Source organism: Coturnix japonica, chromosome 1 (assembly GCF_001577835.2).
Source record: "Coturnix japonica isolate 7356 chromosome 1, Coturnix japonica 2.1, whole genome shotgun sequence".
Taxonomy (NCBI): Eukaryota; Metazoa; Chordata; class Aves; order Galliformes; family Phasianidae; genus Coturnix; species Coturnix japonica.
This window is the reverse complement of record NC_029516.1, coordinates 1,389,295-1,403,528: the sequence shown is the minus strand read 5'-3', so window position 1 is coordinate 1,403,528 and position 14,234 is coordinate 1,389,295. Positions and strand designations below refer to the sequence as shown.

The following is a 14,234-nucleotide window of genomic DNA, read 5'->3' as shown; positions in this document are numbered from 1 at the left end:
GTGGTGGCAGATGGCTGATGGCTGTCATTCAAATGGTGTGACTGTCACCTATTGGGTATGCTGCACGGAGTAGCACAGCTCCCCTGCAGAGCAAACACATGCTGGTTTTTAATTTAAGACACAAGCAGAGTGGCTGAAAAAGAGACATGGGCTTGTAAAGCTGGGCTTGTTTAGCTTGGAGAAGGGAAGGCTCCCAGGTGACCTCATTGTAGCCTTCCTTGAAGGCAGAGCATAAATAGGAGAGGGTATGACTGTTTACATGGGTTGATGGGAGAATGGGGAATGGATTATACTGAGACAGGGGTGGTTTAGGTTAGAGATTAAGAGGAAGTTTTTCACCCAGAGAGTGGTGATGCACTGGAATTTATGATGATTCTATTCTACGACACTGCTTAGGATAGGTCTGTGTGAGACAAAAAAAGGCAAGGAAAGGAGGGACGATCAGTATGGAAAGAACAGCCTTCCCAGACATTTGTCTGCAACTGATAAAAAGGTAAATATTGGATTGTCAGCTTGAAATGCATCTCTATTGCCTAGCTCCAGCCTGCAAATGGAAGCAATTAGGAAAATGCTCTGCCTTTTTCACAGTAGGCTGCTTCTTTCTAGCACAAGCCCCACAGATAGAAAGACACACGCAAGTCCTTAAGTAGCAGATTGGTTTACCCTGTCAGTCAGATCTCATTAGAAACTGCAGTGCTTCATACCCAGTAATCTGCTCAGAAGCCGCAGATATTGGTGCAGTGTGATACATTGGTAAGAATTGCCACTCATCACTTTTCCATGCACTGAAGTCGTATCTTTTGCAGGGGGTTTCTCTCTTAGTTGGATTGAGCCAGGGAGAAGAGTGTACCTGCAGGCACCCAGGAATCAGAAATGCTTCACCTGGAAGGTGTACCAGTTGGCAGGGCATGGCTAATAGGGGAAGAAAATGGTGAAGAAATGGCCAGCTCTGGAAAGGGTGGTTGTCAGAGTTACATTGGATCGGGCTGCCCAGGGAGCTGGTAGAGTCATCATCCCTGGGGGTGTTCAAGAAACAGGGAGATGTGGCACAGAGTGACACTGCTTAGTGGGCAGGGATGGACTGATGGTTGTATCTATGATTCTATGATTCCATTGTAGTCACACTCAGCTGCTTTAGGACTCAACACATAGAACCATACAATCATAAAGGTTGTAAAAGACCTCTAAGATCATCAAGCCCAACCGTCCACCTACCACCAATATTGCTCCCTAATCATGTCCCTGACAAGGGACCACTGATCAGTATACAAAGAAGCCACAGCCTCACACAGAGACCACCAATGAGATCATCTCCTGGCTTTGGGCTCTAATCATGTTCTTACAGGCTTGAATTTGCCTCATATGAGGACAAGTTGCCTTGCTGCAGCCTTGGCTCATGGAAGAGCAGCTCCAGGTCATCACTGAACTCTTCAAGTTCATACAACAGCATCCTATTTTTTATATTCTGCTGCCTTAGTGGCTTTCATCGTGACCTGTCCCAGAAAAGCAGTGGTCCATGTGAGCTGTATTTTGGTTTGATTGTCTTAACCACCCTCTGGCTTCCAACCTATGAGACAAAAAATGCTGATCGCAAAGGGAAGCTGTGATTTTTACAGCTAAATCAGGAAAGAACTGAGTAAACTGAGAGACGGTTCTTCAGCTGCAAAAGGTGACTGGCTCCAGGGCACAGAAACCCACAGGGGGAAAGCTCCTGTCTGCCCAAGGTCCTGTGGTGAGGCTGACATTAAAAATTCTGACTCAAATGAAGGAAACACGGAGTTAAGGAGGGTGAATTATTGATCGAGTGCAACTATTACCATATCTGACAGATGGAGACTGTCTGAGAACGTTTTGCAGAGTGGCATCTGCACTGTGCCTGATTGGCATCCCTGAACTTTCACACGTCAGATGCAGGGTATCAACACACAAACTCTGATGCAGCAATTAAATCTGTCCTGTAATGAACCTGGGCTCGATAGCCAAGTGAAATCCATGCACTCACTTGAAGATGGAAAGTCTTTACTCTTGTATTTTAAGAAGATATTAAAACATTTACATCCAGACCGCTGTGTTTGAATCTACACTTATGATGCCTGCATACACAAGTCTGTATCACTTTCAGGAAATGATCTGCAGTGTGTCATCTCTTACTTGGGTTTTATTGAAGGCTGTAAATCTTGCCTTGTATTCTACAATTTGTATTCCAGATTTGAGATCAACTAGTACATAAAGGGTATAAAATTCAGATGGCATGTCATGCCATGGACTCTTAGGATCATTAAGGTTGAAAAAGACCTCTAAGACCACTTATTCCAACCATTTACAACCCACCAATATTGCCCACTAAGTGTCATTTAAATGCACTGACATCTAAAGCTGAAGTTGGTCCCTCTGGTGCATATAGAAGTCATACATCAAAAATGGATTCCACATTGTGTTGTTTTGTGTGCAAAAACGGAAAGAAAAAGAAAAGAGGTGCAAATAATAGCGAGTTCCATGCTTTCGTGAGGAACAGCTTGTATTATGAAGAAGCAGTATGTAAAATGCATCATTTTATAATAAGATTCAGTGTCTTCGTGTTCTCGGTTGTTTTCTTAAGCCCAACGCAACTTGGTAAATGATTGTATTATTTTTTTTTGCAATCTGTTAACTGCTTGGCACGCTGCGTGAGATTTATTCTGCCTTCACTTGTAGCATGCAAATGGGCAGATTCAAAGAATCACCAGGAAAAAGCGTTTTTTTGTCTATGGAGGACGTTCAAAGGTTGAGAGTCGTGGTGAAGCTGGTCCTGCTGGGAGGTTACCAGCATGGAAATGGCTTTTACTGGCTTGTATCAGGTTGGATATTGAGAAAAAAAAGGTACCATTGGAAAGAGTGGTAGAAGAAGCTGCCCAGGGAGATGGTGGAGTTGTCAACTTTGTAGGTGTTCAGGAAGCATGGAGATGTGGCATTGAGGGACACGGTTAGTAGACATGGTGTGGAGGGGTTGAGGATTGGACTGGATGATCTTAGGGGTCTTTTCTAACCTTAATGATTATGTTATCCTATGATATCCAGCCTGCTGTGCGCACAAAGGGCTTCAGCCTGACCTTCATGTCAACAGACTTTCATTTTCTCAACCATAAAACAACCTTTTCATAAAACAGAGACGTGCTGTAAATGGTATTTAAGTGCTTTGAGATAAACAAATAGAACTAAAAGAGACAGTGAGTGAATTAATACAAAAATTTACAGGTCCAGTGTTCACAGCAGATTTCTTTCAATACTGTGGAGGTTTTGTACAGTGAGAAGATGCATTTCAGGAGTGGGATAAAATTAATGATTCAGAGTGATTTCTCTGGTTTGGATGGCTGTGAGGTCCTTGTTTCCATGGAGCGATCATCATTTTGCAGTGAGATCATGACTTTTGCAGCTTGCTCCTAAAGAACAAGGAGAGAAGACAAGCAGACCTGGAGATAGAAACCACAGCCATAGCTATGGGTTTTACCATGCACTGGCATTGCCTTGACGATGGTTTCATCATACATGCTAATGATTTCTGCTGCTTAGCAAAAAATATCCTGGTGTGGATCTGTAGGCTTAAGAAGTTGAGGATGTTGAAGGTAAAATTTCACTAAGAATAGCCAGAAGAGGCCACAGTTGTGCTGCACACACAGCACAACTTTCACTCACACTCTGGGGTGAGCAAATGTTCCTCCTTTCAGGAGTGGCAGACTTAAAAAGAGGCAGTGCCTTAGAGAAGCTGTGACTTTCCCCCTCTTTTGCCCCAGGCACATTAGAGAAGGAGAAACAATTTAAACCAAAAATATTGCTTCAAGAGCAAATGAGTAACAGCTGACCATAAATACATCCAGCTTGTAAATCTGAAGCTTTCCAAGTGTCAGAGTTATTGAGAACTGGCATATTAGGTGTGATGAGATGTTCATTGTGGGCAGTGGCCAACAAAAAAGGTTTGGAGAAGAATGCCGAAGCTTTTAAGCTTTAAATCCTTCATTGAGGAGACACACAGATAAAGTCCACAGCTTCTGAACATCTGAAAATCTGATATTAAATACACATTGGTTGCCTGGTTTCTTTATAATAACCAACCCCCATATAGCACTCCAACTTGGTATAACTATGGTGTAGAATGAATTGGCCTCACACTATTCCTTGTCCATTTATAGGGGGTAGATCATTGCCCTCAAGCCCTCTAGGTCATGGTGGTGGTAAGTCCTTGCTGATGATCCCATAGGTAGGATTTGAGGCTGATGTATGGCTTAATTATCTTGCTTGTTTGAATCATCCCAGTGTTCAAGAGGCATCTGGATAGGGAGCTAGGAGATATGGTTTAGTGGTTTTCTGTAGGTATGATAAAGGGAGGATGGTTGGACTAGATGATCTTGTAAGTCCTTTCCAACCTTGTGATTCTATGATTCTGTGATAGTTCTTGCCCAGTGCTGAGCAAGTGGCAATCCAATATACTGGGTATTAAAAACAACTTAGAAAGAGTGATGAGGCATTGGAATAGGGTGCCAGGGAGGTGGTAGAGTCTCCCTACCTGGAGGTGTACATGAAAAAAGTAGATGTGGCACTGAAGGACATGGTTTAGTGGGCATGGTGAGGGTGGGTTGGTGGTTGGGCTGGATGATCTTAGTAGTCTGTTCTAATTTTAATGTTTATATGATTCTGTTCTTCTGTGCTTTGTGCTTCTTCAATCACAGAGGTTTCTAGGCTGGCATAAGTTAATGGATGGTTCTAGCAGGAGAAAACTCAGTAGTTAACAAACAAATGATAACACGAAACGCTATTTCTTAACTCTTGAAGCTACTACAGCATCCAAACCCAATGGATAAAGATGGCAAGAAAAAAGAAAACATAAAGAGGAGTTTTCAAGGATTTTTGGCAGTTTGCCTCACCCCAGTGAGTGGTTCAAGCCTCTTTTGAAGCACCGAGGGTCAACCTCAGCCTCCTACAGGCAGATATTGGCTTGGTGGACCTCACAGTTCACGTGTTACATCCTGTTCTGCCTAGCAAGCAGATGTGTCCTTCACCCATCGGTAACTACCAAACATTCCCCTTTGTATTAAAAATCAGCACACATGCACCACTGAACATCTCCCCCATTACAACATTGGGGTGTTTTTTTTAATCTGGTTCCAAGCCACTTCATCCTAAATAAAACTGGCTGTTGGGTTTGGTTGGTTTTTTTATTTGTTGTGGGCTTTTTTTTTTTCCTCACATTAATGGTTGTTCCCAAAGGGTAGCTAAAATTATATTATATTTTTGCTGACCGGAGCAATCTTTGCAGTAGTTTCCATCGAACTGCTGACACTCTCTTCTTTAGGGCTACATTCATTTTCACATCTCCTCTCATTTATGCATGAGGCAAGGGGAAAAATTGTTTAATATTCTTTATAAACGGGCATATGGTATAGATAATTTTTTTTTCTTTTTACTATATGCAGTAAAAATGCAAATGCGTGTAGCTTATTTGCAAATGCTGGCATTAATAACTGATATTTGAGCAGGCTGGATTAGCACTTCTACTGATATACTAAAAAGATTTTTTCCAATCATTTGCACACTCAAAATCAATTTTAATACAACATGAAAATTGAATTTAATTTTTTTATTATTATTATTTAAAATTGCATTTATCTGCTTGAACCATTAAATTTACTATTTAATATGTACTTTCCAGCTCACTTGGTTAGAATTTCATTGCTCTTTATCTGTATAAATTTAATTAGCCTTGATATCATCAGTATATTATAGAACTAATTAAAGATTTAGATAAGTGCTGAGGGTGCTTATTTAATACCCCGTAAAGTTCCATTTGGAGAGTGGGAAATTCTGTCCTTCCTAGTAGCAGCCAGGATGGAGCTACAAGGAGCGCCTCAGACATTGTCTTTGAGAAATATCATTTAATGGGTTCTAATGGATTTATCCTTCCTTTGAAAAAGCCGTGTAATTACCGTGTATCCCAGCACAGCGTGAGGGTGGCTGCTGTCTTGTAGGGAATGGTTTGTAAATGATCCAGGCGTGCGTTCCCATCCACGATGACGCCGTCTGATGCAGAGATCCCCGTGGACCACGTGTCCCCACCAGGGCATGGAGCCCCAAGGCACAAGGGACAGTCTATGGGAAGAAGGGAATATTAACAACAACAAAAGAGATAGTTATGTAATGCATGTCTTTACATCACAGCCCTGATTTGTGCCTTTATTAAGGGCTGCGATTTGTGGAGATACCACATGGAGAACCATTATGCTATCAATTCACCTTTATTTCTATCTCCTGTGCTTTATTTTCAATTGCAAACCATCTCACATCCCGGGTACTTGCATATTTTAGCTTTTTAAGTGCTCTTAACATTCTTAATATTATTCTGCTGTAGGAACGCAGCTCACAGCCTCCTGCCCAAGCCATAATGTATGTTGATGGGACATCTCCTTTTGGTTTTCCAAGAGGAAGATGATGATGGATGAGGCTGTCCATGGTGCATCTCGAGAAGGTGTAGATCACAGAACTACACATACATTTTTGTCTGTTCTAGCCTCATTCTTGGTTCTCTGTACAGCCCATGGAAGCAAATAGATCCTTCTTGACCATAGTTCACCCTAAGCTGACTTGAGAGATGCCCATCTATTTACATGGTGTAAGAGGAGCTGGGGTTGACTAGATGGTTGGACTGGATGTTCTTTGTGGGTGTTGTCCAAGCTCTATGACTAGCACAGCAATGGCATCTTTGATGTGGGCAATTAAACCCATTTGAATTGCCCGTAACTGCTTTGGGTTCTTCTGGAGGCAGAATATGGACATTACTATTATTGTGCTCAGAACTGGTCCAGATTAATTAAAAATCAAGAAGAGGTGGTGAGGCATTGGAACAGGCTGCCCAGGGAGGGGGTGGAATTGCCATCCCTGGAGGTGTTCAAGAGTAGATGTGGCACTGAAGGATATGGTTAGTGGGCATGATGGAGATGGGTGGGCAGTTGGACTAGATGATCTTAGTTGGTTTTTTTCCCAACCTTAATGACTCTATGATTCTATGCAAACATCATTTCAGTCTTCATGAGGTGTAGAAATTACAGTAATTGTGGGTTTATGTCTATTTTCCATTGACTGGTATTGCAGGTTTTGAGAATTCGCTTTGCAAAATTTAACATGCTGCTGCATAGCCTTCCTGTCCCATCTCTGGTGCCCAAGTGACCATCAGTGCCATCTCCCATGGCCACCTCTTCTCATTCAACTCAAGCCCAAAACTCTGTATAACATGAACCAAAGTCACCTTACTTCTTTCTTCACCTTCCCTTTTTGCACTCACTTAACTCCTCCATACATGTGAATATAATAGTTCTATGGAGATCTGCCCTTATCAAAATGAAGTGACTTCATTACTGCAGCTTTGGTCTTTTTTCCTCTTCAAATATATATTCACTGTTCTGTCTTGTAGGTGTGTTGTGTGTGTGTGTGTGTGTGTGTGTGTGTACAGATTTAGTCTGTAAGTGCTTCAGACTTGACCTTTCTTACTTTCTTGCTAGATTTCTTATTAGAGTATTGTAAAAGTGACTCTCTAATCCCCCAAAAATGCAAGAGATAAAGCACAGAACACTTATTTTGTTGTCGTTCTATTTGGGTAAGTCAGCACCCAGATCCAAGATCTTCCCTTCTGAATCTGTTTCTGTCCACATCATTACAGAGTAGGCACCCAGCTGTATAATGAGTGAATAATTGAAGTAAGATTCTTTATCCTGGAACATCACACCGTTCGTCTGAAGGTCCTTCTCTTAAGAAGAGATCAAGTCATTCTCAGGGAAATCAGAATTTAATTGTGAATTCACCTGGCCATCTTTTGAAAAACTTTTGTGTGTGTGCAGGCCTTGGGTTATAGGTTAACATTAGCATTTAAATGGAGAATGGTACTAATAGTCCTCAGAGGATCTTGTCTCAACCTGATTGCCTTTTCAGAGATTTTTTCTTGAGGAGAGAACCACCTTATTTTTTTCCCTTCCTCCAAGAAAAGAGTTCAAGTTACCATCTTTTTTGATAAATACACTAAAAGAGCATCTTTTTCGCTCTTCAATGGTTTGGCGGGCAATATTGGTGGTAGGTGAATGGTTGGACTAGATGATCTGAGAGGTCTTTTCCAACTTTAATGATTCTCTGATTCTATAATTGGCTTTAACAATCTTGATTTGCCCATGTGATGGGTTTTTTTGTTGTTTTTTTTTTTTTTGTTTGACCTGGGAACCGTTTTCATCTGTGATATGTCTTCATTTATTTGCTGTTAATACAAAGATGTTCATATGAAGATGGATCTTCCTGGGCCTCCTAAGTCAGCAGAAAGAATACAGCAGTATTTGAGCTTTGGATTGGGCAGTGAGGGCATTTTCTCTTCATCTTTGGATACCTTACACAGTCCTTCACTCCTCATCTTCTCAAAACACAACCGTCAGCCCTGAGGCTGAATGTAAAGGACTGTTCTCCCCCCATCTACCCAGTTGGTGATGATATCACAGAAGTCTACCAAGTTGGTAGAGCATGATTTCCACTTGGTGGTTCTATGTAAATTAGTAATCTTCTTTCTTTCCAATTGCTTGAAGGTGACATCCAGAACAAGGCACTGTAACAGCCTGTGCTTCAGTTATGCACTTGCCTTAGTGATGAACTCAACAAGCCCTATCTACACTTTTCAGCATCAGACTGCTCAGTGGATCTTGGTGCCCAAACTCTTGATCAGTTTAGGATAGGTCAGCATACACGTGTTTAGCTATACTCACATGGAAGCCAACAGAAGGCTTGGGAAACTAAATTCATTTTCCAGTTAGGTATGTTAATCTGCTATTATTATTTATTAACCCATTTGTCAGATGATAGAATCAACTTTTGATAAATATTAATTCTTCTTCCTGGCTTTAAATCTCAACTTTAAAAACCAGATCAGTCTGCCAGCATTTGACTGAATAGAGATCTCCCTCACCTGTCATCCATTTATTTCCCCCATCCCTTACTAACTTGCTTTTCACAACCTCCTCTTGATAATCAAAAGAGCATTTATAATGGCAGGGACAAATACACTTCTGAAAGTAAAATGAAGAGCCTAAATAAAAAATCACAGAACAAGAGGCTCATCCCACTCACTCTTTCATATTTCATTATTTGATAACATCAGAAGATGAGTCCATCAGAGCTGCATGGGCAAAGGCAAACAGGAGTGTGTCTGATCAATATTTATTAATACTTTCAAAGACAAGGGAGGCAAAGTTGAGCAGACTTCATAATGGAGTGAATAATTACGCATGCAAATAAGGTTTGGCCAAAGGCAATGCCATGCCAAAGCAGCAGTGTTTTAATTGCTCCCAATTAAAAATGCATACCTTTTGCTCACTCGTACTGCCTCGCTTGCTCTTTTTTTTTTCTTCTTTTTTTCTTTTTTTTTCACTTTGCAGGAAATTTTTAATTAAAAAATAATCTGATCCTGAACAGAGTGATAGGTGAGTCCTGTGTTTATTAGGTATGGAATTCATCTGCGGTAACCCAGGATTTGGGACAGGCCAAGAAGAAAGGCGGTTGTATGGACACAGAGTAAAGACAAGGGTTGCATTGACTAATAGTGCTGCAGACAGAGCAGCTTCAGCATCTCAGGAGAGGGTATGAAGTGGGATTGGTCACCCAGATGTCCACTGACACCCTGACACCATAGAATCAATAAGGTTGGAAAAGACCTCTAAGATCTTGTCCAACCATCCACCTACCACCAATATTGCCCACTAAGCCATGTCCCTAAGTATCACATCTACACATTGAACACCTCCAAGGATGATGACTCCACTCCCTCCCTGGGCAGCTATTCCGATGCCTCACCACTCTTTAAGAGATATTCTTCCTAATATCCAACCTGAACTTCCCCTGCCCTTCATCACAGAGCCAGTCTGAAGAACCAGGGGAGACTCAAGGCTGAACCCCAGAGTAATGCACGCAAAAGGCATTTAAGCAGTAGAGATGGAGTCAAATGGAAGACGCCTAAAGAGGCTGTGGTTGTTTCTTCTCCCTCCTGGTCCCTTGTTGCAAAGCAAAAATTTCATTTCCTTTCTGTTCAGCATAAAATATCTGAAGATGATCAAAGTTTCCTAAATCTCACCATTTACTTTGACAGCTGCAGTGTTTTTTCTATGCTTAGTGTGTATAACTGTACTTGAGATATTGCCAGTATCCTCAGAGTTAACCTAAGAGTAGATTTCTCCCTATGTATTGAAACAGATTTATAAGCAGCTTAATCTTTTTAACACATTGAGGCTCACAGCAGCTTCTGGGTACTCTGTGGTTCACTGAGTGAACATACCAGGATGCCAGGATGCTGTAGAACCCACTGGTAGATACTGCCATTAGAATCTGGTCTCTTTGGCCTTTCTGCAGCATCCCAGATAAAACTGTTTATGCTCCACCTGTTCCAGTGACTGGAGGTGAGGTTTGGTTTAGTCTTCTGCCTTCTGAATCCAGTACTAAGAAGTGCATTTCAGAGTTTAGTGGCTTTTGTTACTGGTGTTCTATCAAAAGATAAAATTTCATGCTGTGGCTTTCAAAGGGACCAAACCAGCCTTGCAGAATGCTTCTTACCTGAACCACGTAGGTGTATTCAGTCATTCTCTGAAGCACTGGCTTCATTTGGCATTATCAGCATCACAAGAGCTGATGAGTCTGTAGCTTGTAGGGATTACCCAAATGCCATCTGCAAATAGCAGTGCAAGGTCTCTCCCATCCTTACATATCTACCTGCCTTTGGAGATGTACTCCTCTTAAGTTAGGGGGATTTGAGGGATCCCTTTGATCAAAATTGCTGCCAAACAGCTCTTAGCGATGCTATTCTTAAGCAGTTTGCATGGTTTCCCTTTCTTTTCCAAGACAAATCAGAGAATATCTTGTATTGGAGAATCACAGAATATCTTGTGTTCTCAAGAAGCAAAAGTTAGCCTGACCAATTTTCCCTTGCTTCTTAAGGAGAGCCATGTGTCCTTGTACCAGAGCCCAGCTCAGAGTCCCCTGGGGCTGTTGGTGATGCTGGAGAACTCATCCTCCTTCAGTTTCAGGACTTTATATCTCATTTATGTGGAGCCTAACTGCTTGATTGGTTTTTCAGCTTATTGTTTGTAGCCGGAAGCTATTTTTTATTTGTTCCTTGTGCTTTCTGTGTACCTTCACTTGTACAAGCATACTTCCTTCTTTTCTGACCACAGAACACAAATCCTATCAGTCCTTGTACCTGGAATTGATGGTTTTGGACTCTCCTTCCTCTAGGTGCAAGTCCTTCATCCCACCTGGTCTCTGATAGCAGTGATGTTGCTGCAGACTTTCAGCCACAGGAGTAAAGTCTCAGCTCACAGCAGCAGACAATGTCTAGAAGGAGACAGAGGGGATGAAAATGCAGAGCTCTGAAGCCCAGGAGCCTTGACCACACAACCAGGCATGACCCAAGAAGCTGCAAACACATGGTTTTGTCACAGCCAGTTACAGTCATTGCAGCAGTGATTTGCAGTCTGCAGGCACGCTGCATGCTCTGCAAAAGCACAGCTAAGCCAGACCCGAGAGCCCACAAAGTAAAGAACAAGAGGAATTTAATATGCATTTTTGCCATGTTTGCCCTGATTGTTATTTTAATGCAGTCAAAGAGCAGAGAGAGGGAACGAGGTGATAACTTTTCCTGGAGTTCTTTCCCTTGGGTTTTAAATAATTGATCCCACCGCAACCTAAGGATTAGACTGCAGCCTTCTCCAGCAGAAGCATAGGGGAGCTTCCCCTTATTCCTGACTCTGAAGGGGCTGCCCAGGTTTGGAACCCCCTTTGCCTAAAGGAGCTTTGTAAAATGTTATGTTTGCACAGCTTCCCCTGGACAGGATGCTTTTCTGTTGGTATTATCTGGACCACAGACCTGCAAGAGATCTTTCTCCTTGGTACAGATGGGAAAACTGAGGCACAGAGCATAGATGTGTGGCATCTTAGTTGGAGGTAACAACCAGCAAAGAGGATCCCTCAGTTCCACATAATTTGTGTTTTGAGTATGGCAGAGAGTTGGGAGCAGGGAAAGTAGGAGATTTGCTCCCATGTGATTTTGCACTTCATATTAACTTTGTGTTAAATAGGAGTATGTGCTCTGCTTTGTGCTCTGCTTGTCCAGCACCTGATGTAGCCTTCTCAGCTCACGGCATTGCTGAATAAAAAATAATCAGTGATGATATCCTATAGAATTAGTGGTCTGGAGCACCAAATATCAATTCTCACCAGAATGATTGTTTGCTTGCTTTCCAGGCAGTATTATGAGATGCTCTACAACACAGCGGATGAGCTCTTAAACCTGGTGGTGGATCAAGGTGTGAAGTACACAGAGCTGGAATACATCTATGCCCTGAACTTACTGCACCGAAGCCAGACAGGTGTGGGAGACCAAACCACACAGAACATGAGGCTTCAGAGGCTGAAGGAGATCATTTGTGAGCAGGCTGCTATCAAACAGGCCACCAAGGACAAGAAAATCACCACAGTTTAATCTGCTCAGCCACAGTGAGCAGCAGGGGCTGTCAGGTTGCAAGTCCAGATTTCTGTGTTTCTGTTATAATTTATGGCAAAAGAATGTATCTTCTGGGTGACGGTCTGCTAGCGAGAAAGGAAATGCAATTTAAACTTTAGTTTGGGGGGTTTCTTGGGGTTGGGGTTGATGTGTAATCACGTAATGCTTCCTTAACATGTTGTCCCAATAGTTATTGCACTGCAGGAGGAACAGGCATCCTGGTAGACATTTTGGTAACATGTGGGATCGTGATGATATTGAAGCTGTTCCAACAGCATTGCTGCACAGGAAGACTGTTTCAGCTTTGCCAGTACTTTTTGCAGTGACAGTCATAGATGCATTTAGTTTTCTGCTGTTTCCACTGCAAAGAGATCTAGTAGCTTATTCCTCCAGATACTAATAAGCCAGTTCTCGTAATGGGAGGTAACGTGGGACCATTTGTTTCCACTTTTACTTTTTCATTATCATGGAGCCATATGGCATCAGTTTCTGCAGCTCATACTGCACTGGATGACAGTGAATGTAGGAGAAAATTGTCAATATAAAGGTAATAGCTGAACTTAATTCTCTTTTTTTCCGAATATATCTTTAGAGTATGCCCAGCTCTGAAGATATTTCTTAATCACCATTTGATGTGCTGGAAAGACACACAGTAGCTCAGCACTGAATGATCAGCAAGGGCAGGAGGGCACATTCCAGCTCTGCAATATGAAGAGAGCTCAGGTCACCATTCTGTCCTGCCTTGGCCATTTGTACATGCCTGGTAAAAGATTCCTTATTCACTAGGGCTGATAAGTTTATGTCAGCTCTCCAAACCAAGTATACACTTCACTTGTATTTGTCAGGTGAATAGCCAACCCGGCTGGGTTTCACATTCTGAGATAGGTTCTCTCTGAGCTGTGTAACTGCTTGTGCATTTGTCTTGAAACTTCAGAATTAAAAGATATTTGGGGACTCCTCAAAGGCTCTGGTGCTTTGTTTTTGAAGAACTTTTGTGGTACTGAAAAGATTCTCTTCCAGATCTAAAGACATGTGTTGTCTTCCAAGAAGTGGTCTTCTGATTCAATCAGTCTAATTCCCAGCTGCCACAGTCCGACTGGACAAGAAGCTTCACAACCTCTGTGTTAAAGGTAGAACCCAGTAGTTCTAACTGTTAAGAATCTTCTGATTTCTGTTCTCATTTTTTTTCATGAACTCAGTTTTTCATGTCAGTTTTGGCCATTAAATCCAAGAGTTCATTCTTTTCCATGAGGAATTTGCATGAGTAAGTGTGGAGAGCAACCACCGTGGTCATGTATGATGATTTGGGATCTTCCTGGGGTAACACATGAGCTCTATAGTCAGTAACTGTGACATCCAAGATGTGCTGCAGAGAGGATGCAAGAAAGCAGCCAGTTATGCATCCAGACATGGGAGGAAGGAAAAGAAGTTGCATGGTAAATGTTAGATTTCAGACCCTTTGAGGCATGTGAGGGTTATTGTGGCTTAGAGTCAAACTATTTTAGATTCTTTTTGTCTCTAGTTGCTTAATAATCTGAGACTGCCTCATCTTTACATGGCTGATCTCAAGCTTTGAAGTCCACATTTTCCACCCACTGAACAGCTGTGCTGGTAGATGCCACGACAAATCATATGAAAACAAGAGAATTTCAAATGTAGGAGTCTATATTCTTCCAAAGTAAATTAT

At 42.0% G+C, this 14,234-nt stretch overlaps 1 protein-coding gene across 1 annotated transcript in view; it reads left to right on the top strand.

Annotated features, from left to right (window-relative positions):
- The window catches only part of EXOC4 (exocyst complex component 4), a 365,546-nt gene extending 352,036 nt beyond the window's left edge, over nt 1-13,510 (top strand). Inside the window, exon 18 of the mRNA XM_032448867.1 lies at nt 12,289-13,510. Within this exon, the coding sequence (XP_032304758.1) occupies nt 12,289-12,526 (238 nt within the window). The 3' untranslated portion in view covers nt 12,527-13,510. The remainder of the gene's footprint in view (nt 1-12,288) is intronic.
- Nucleotides 13,511-14,234: the final 724 nt, after the last annotated feature.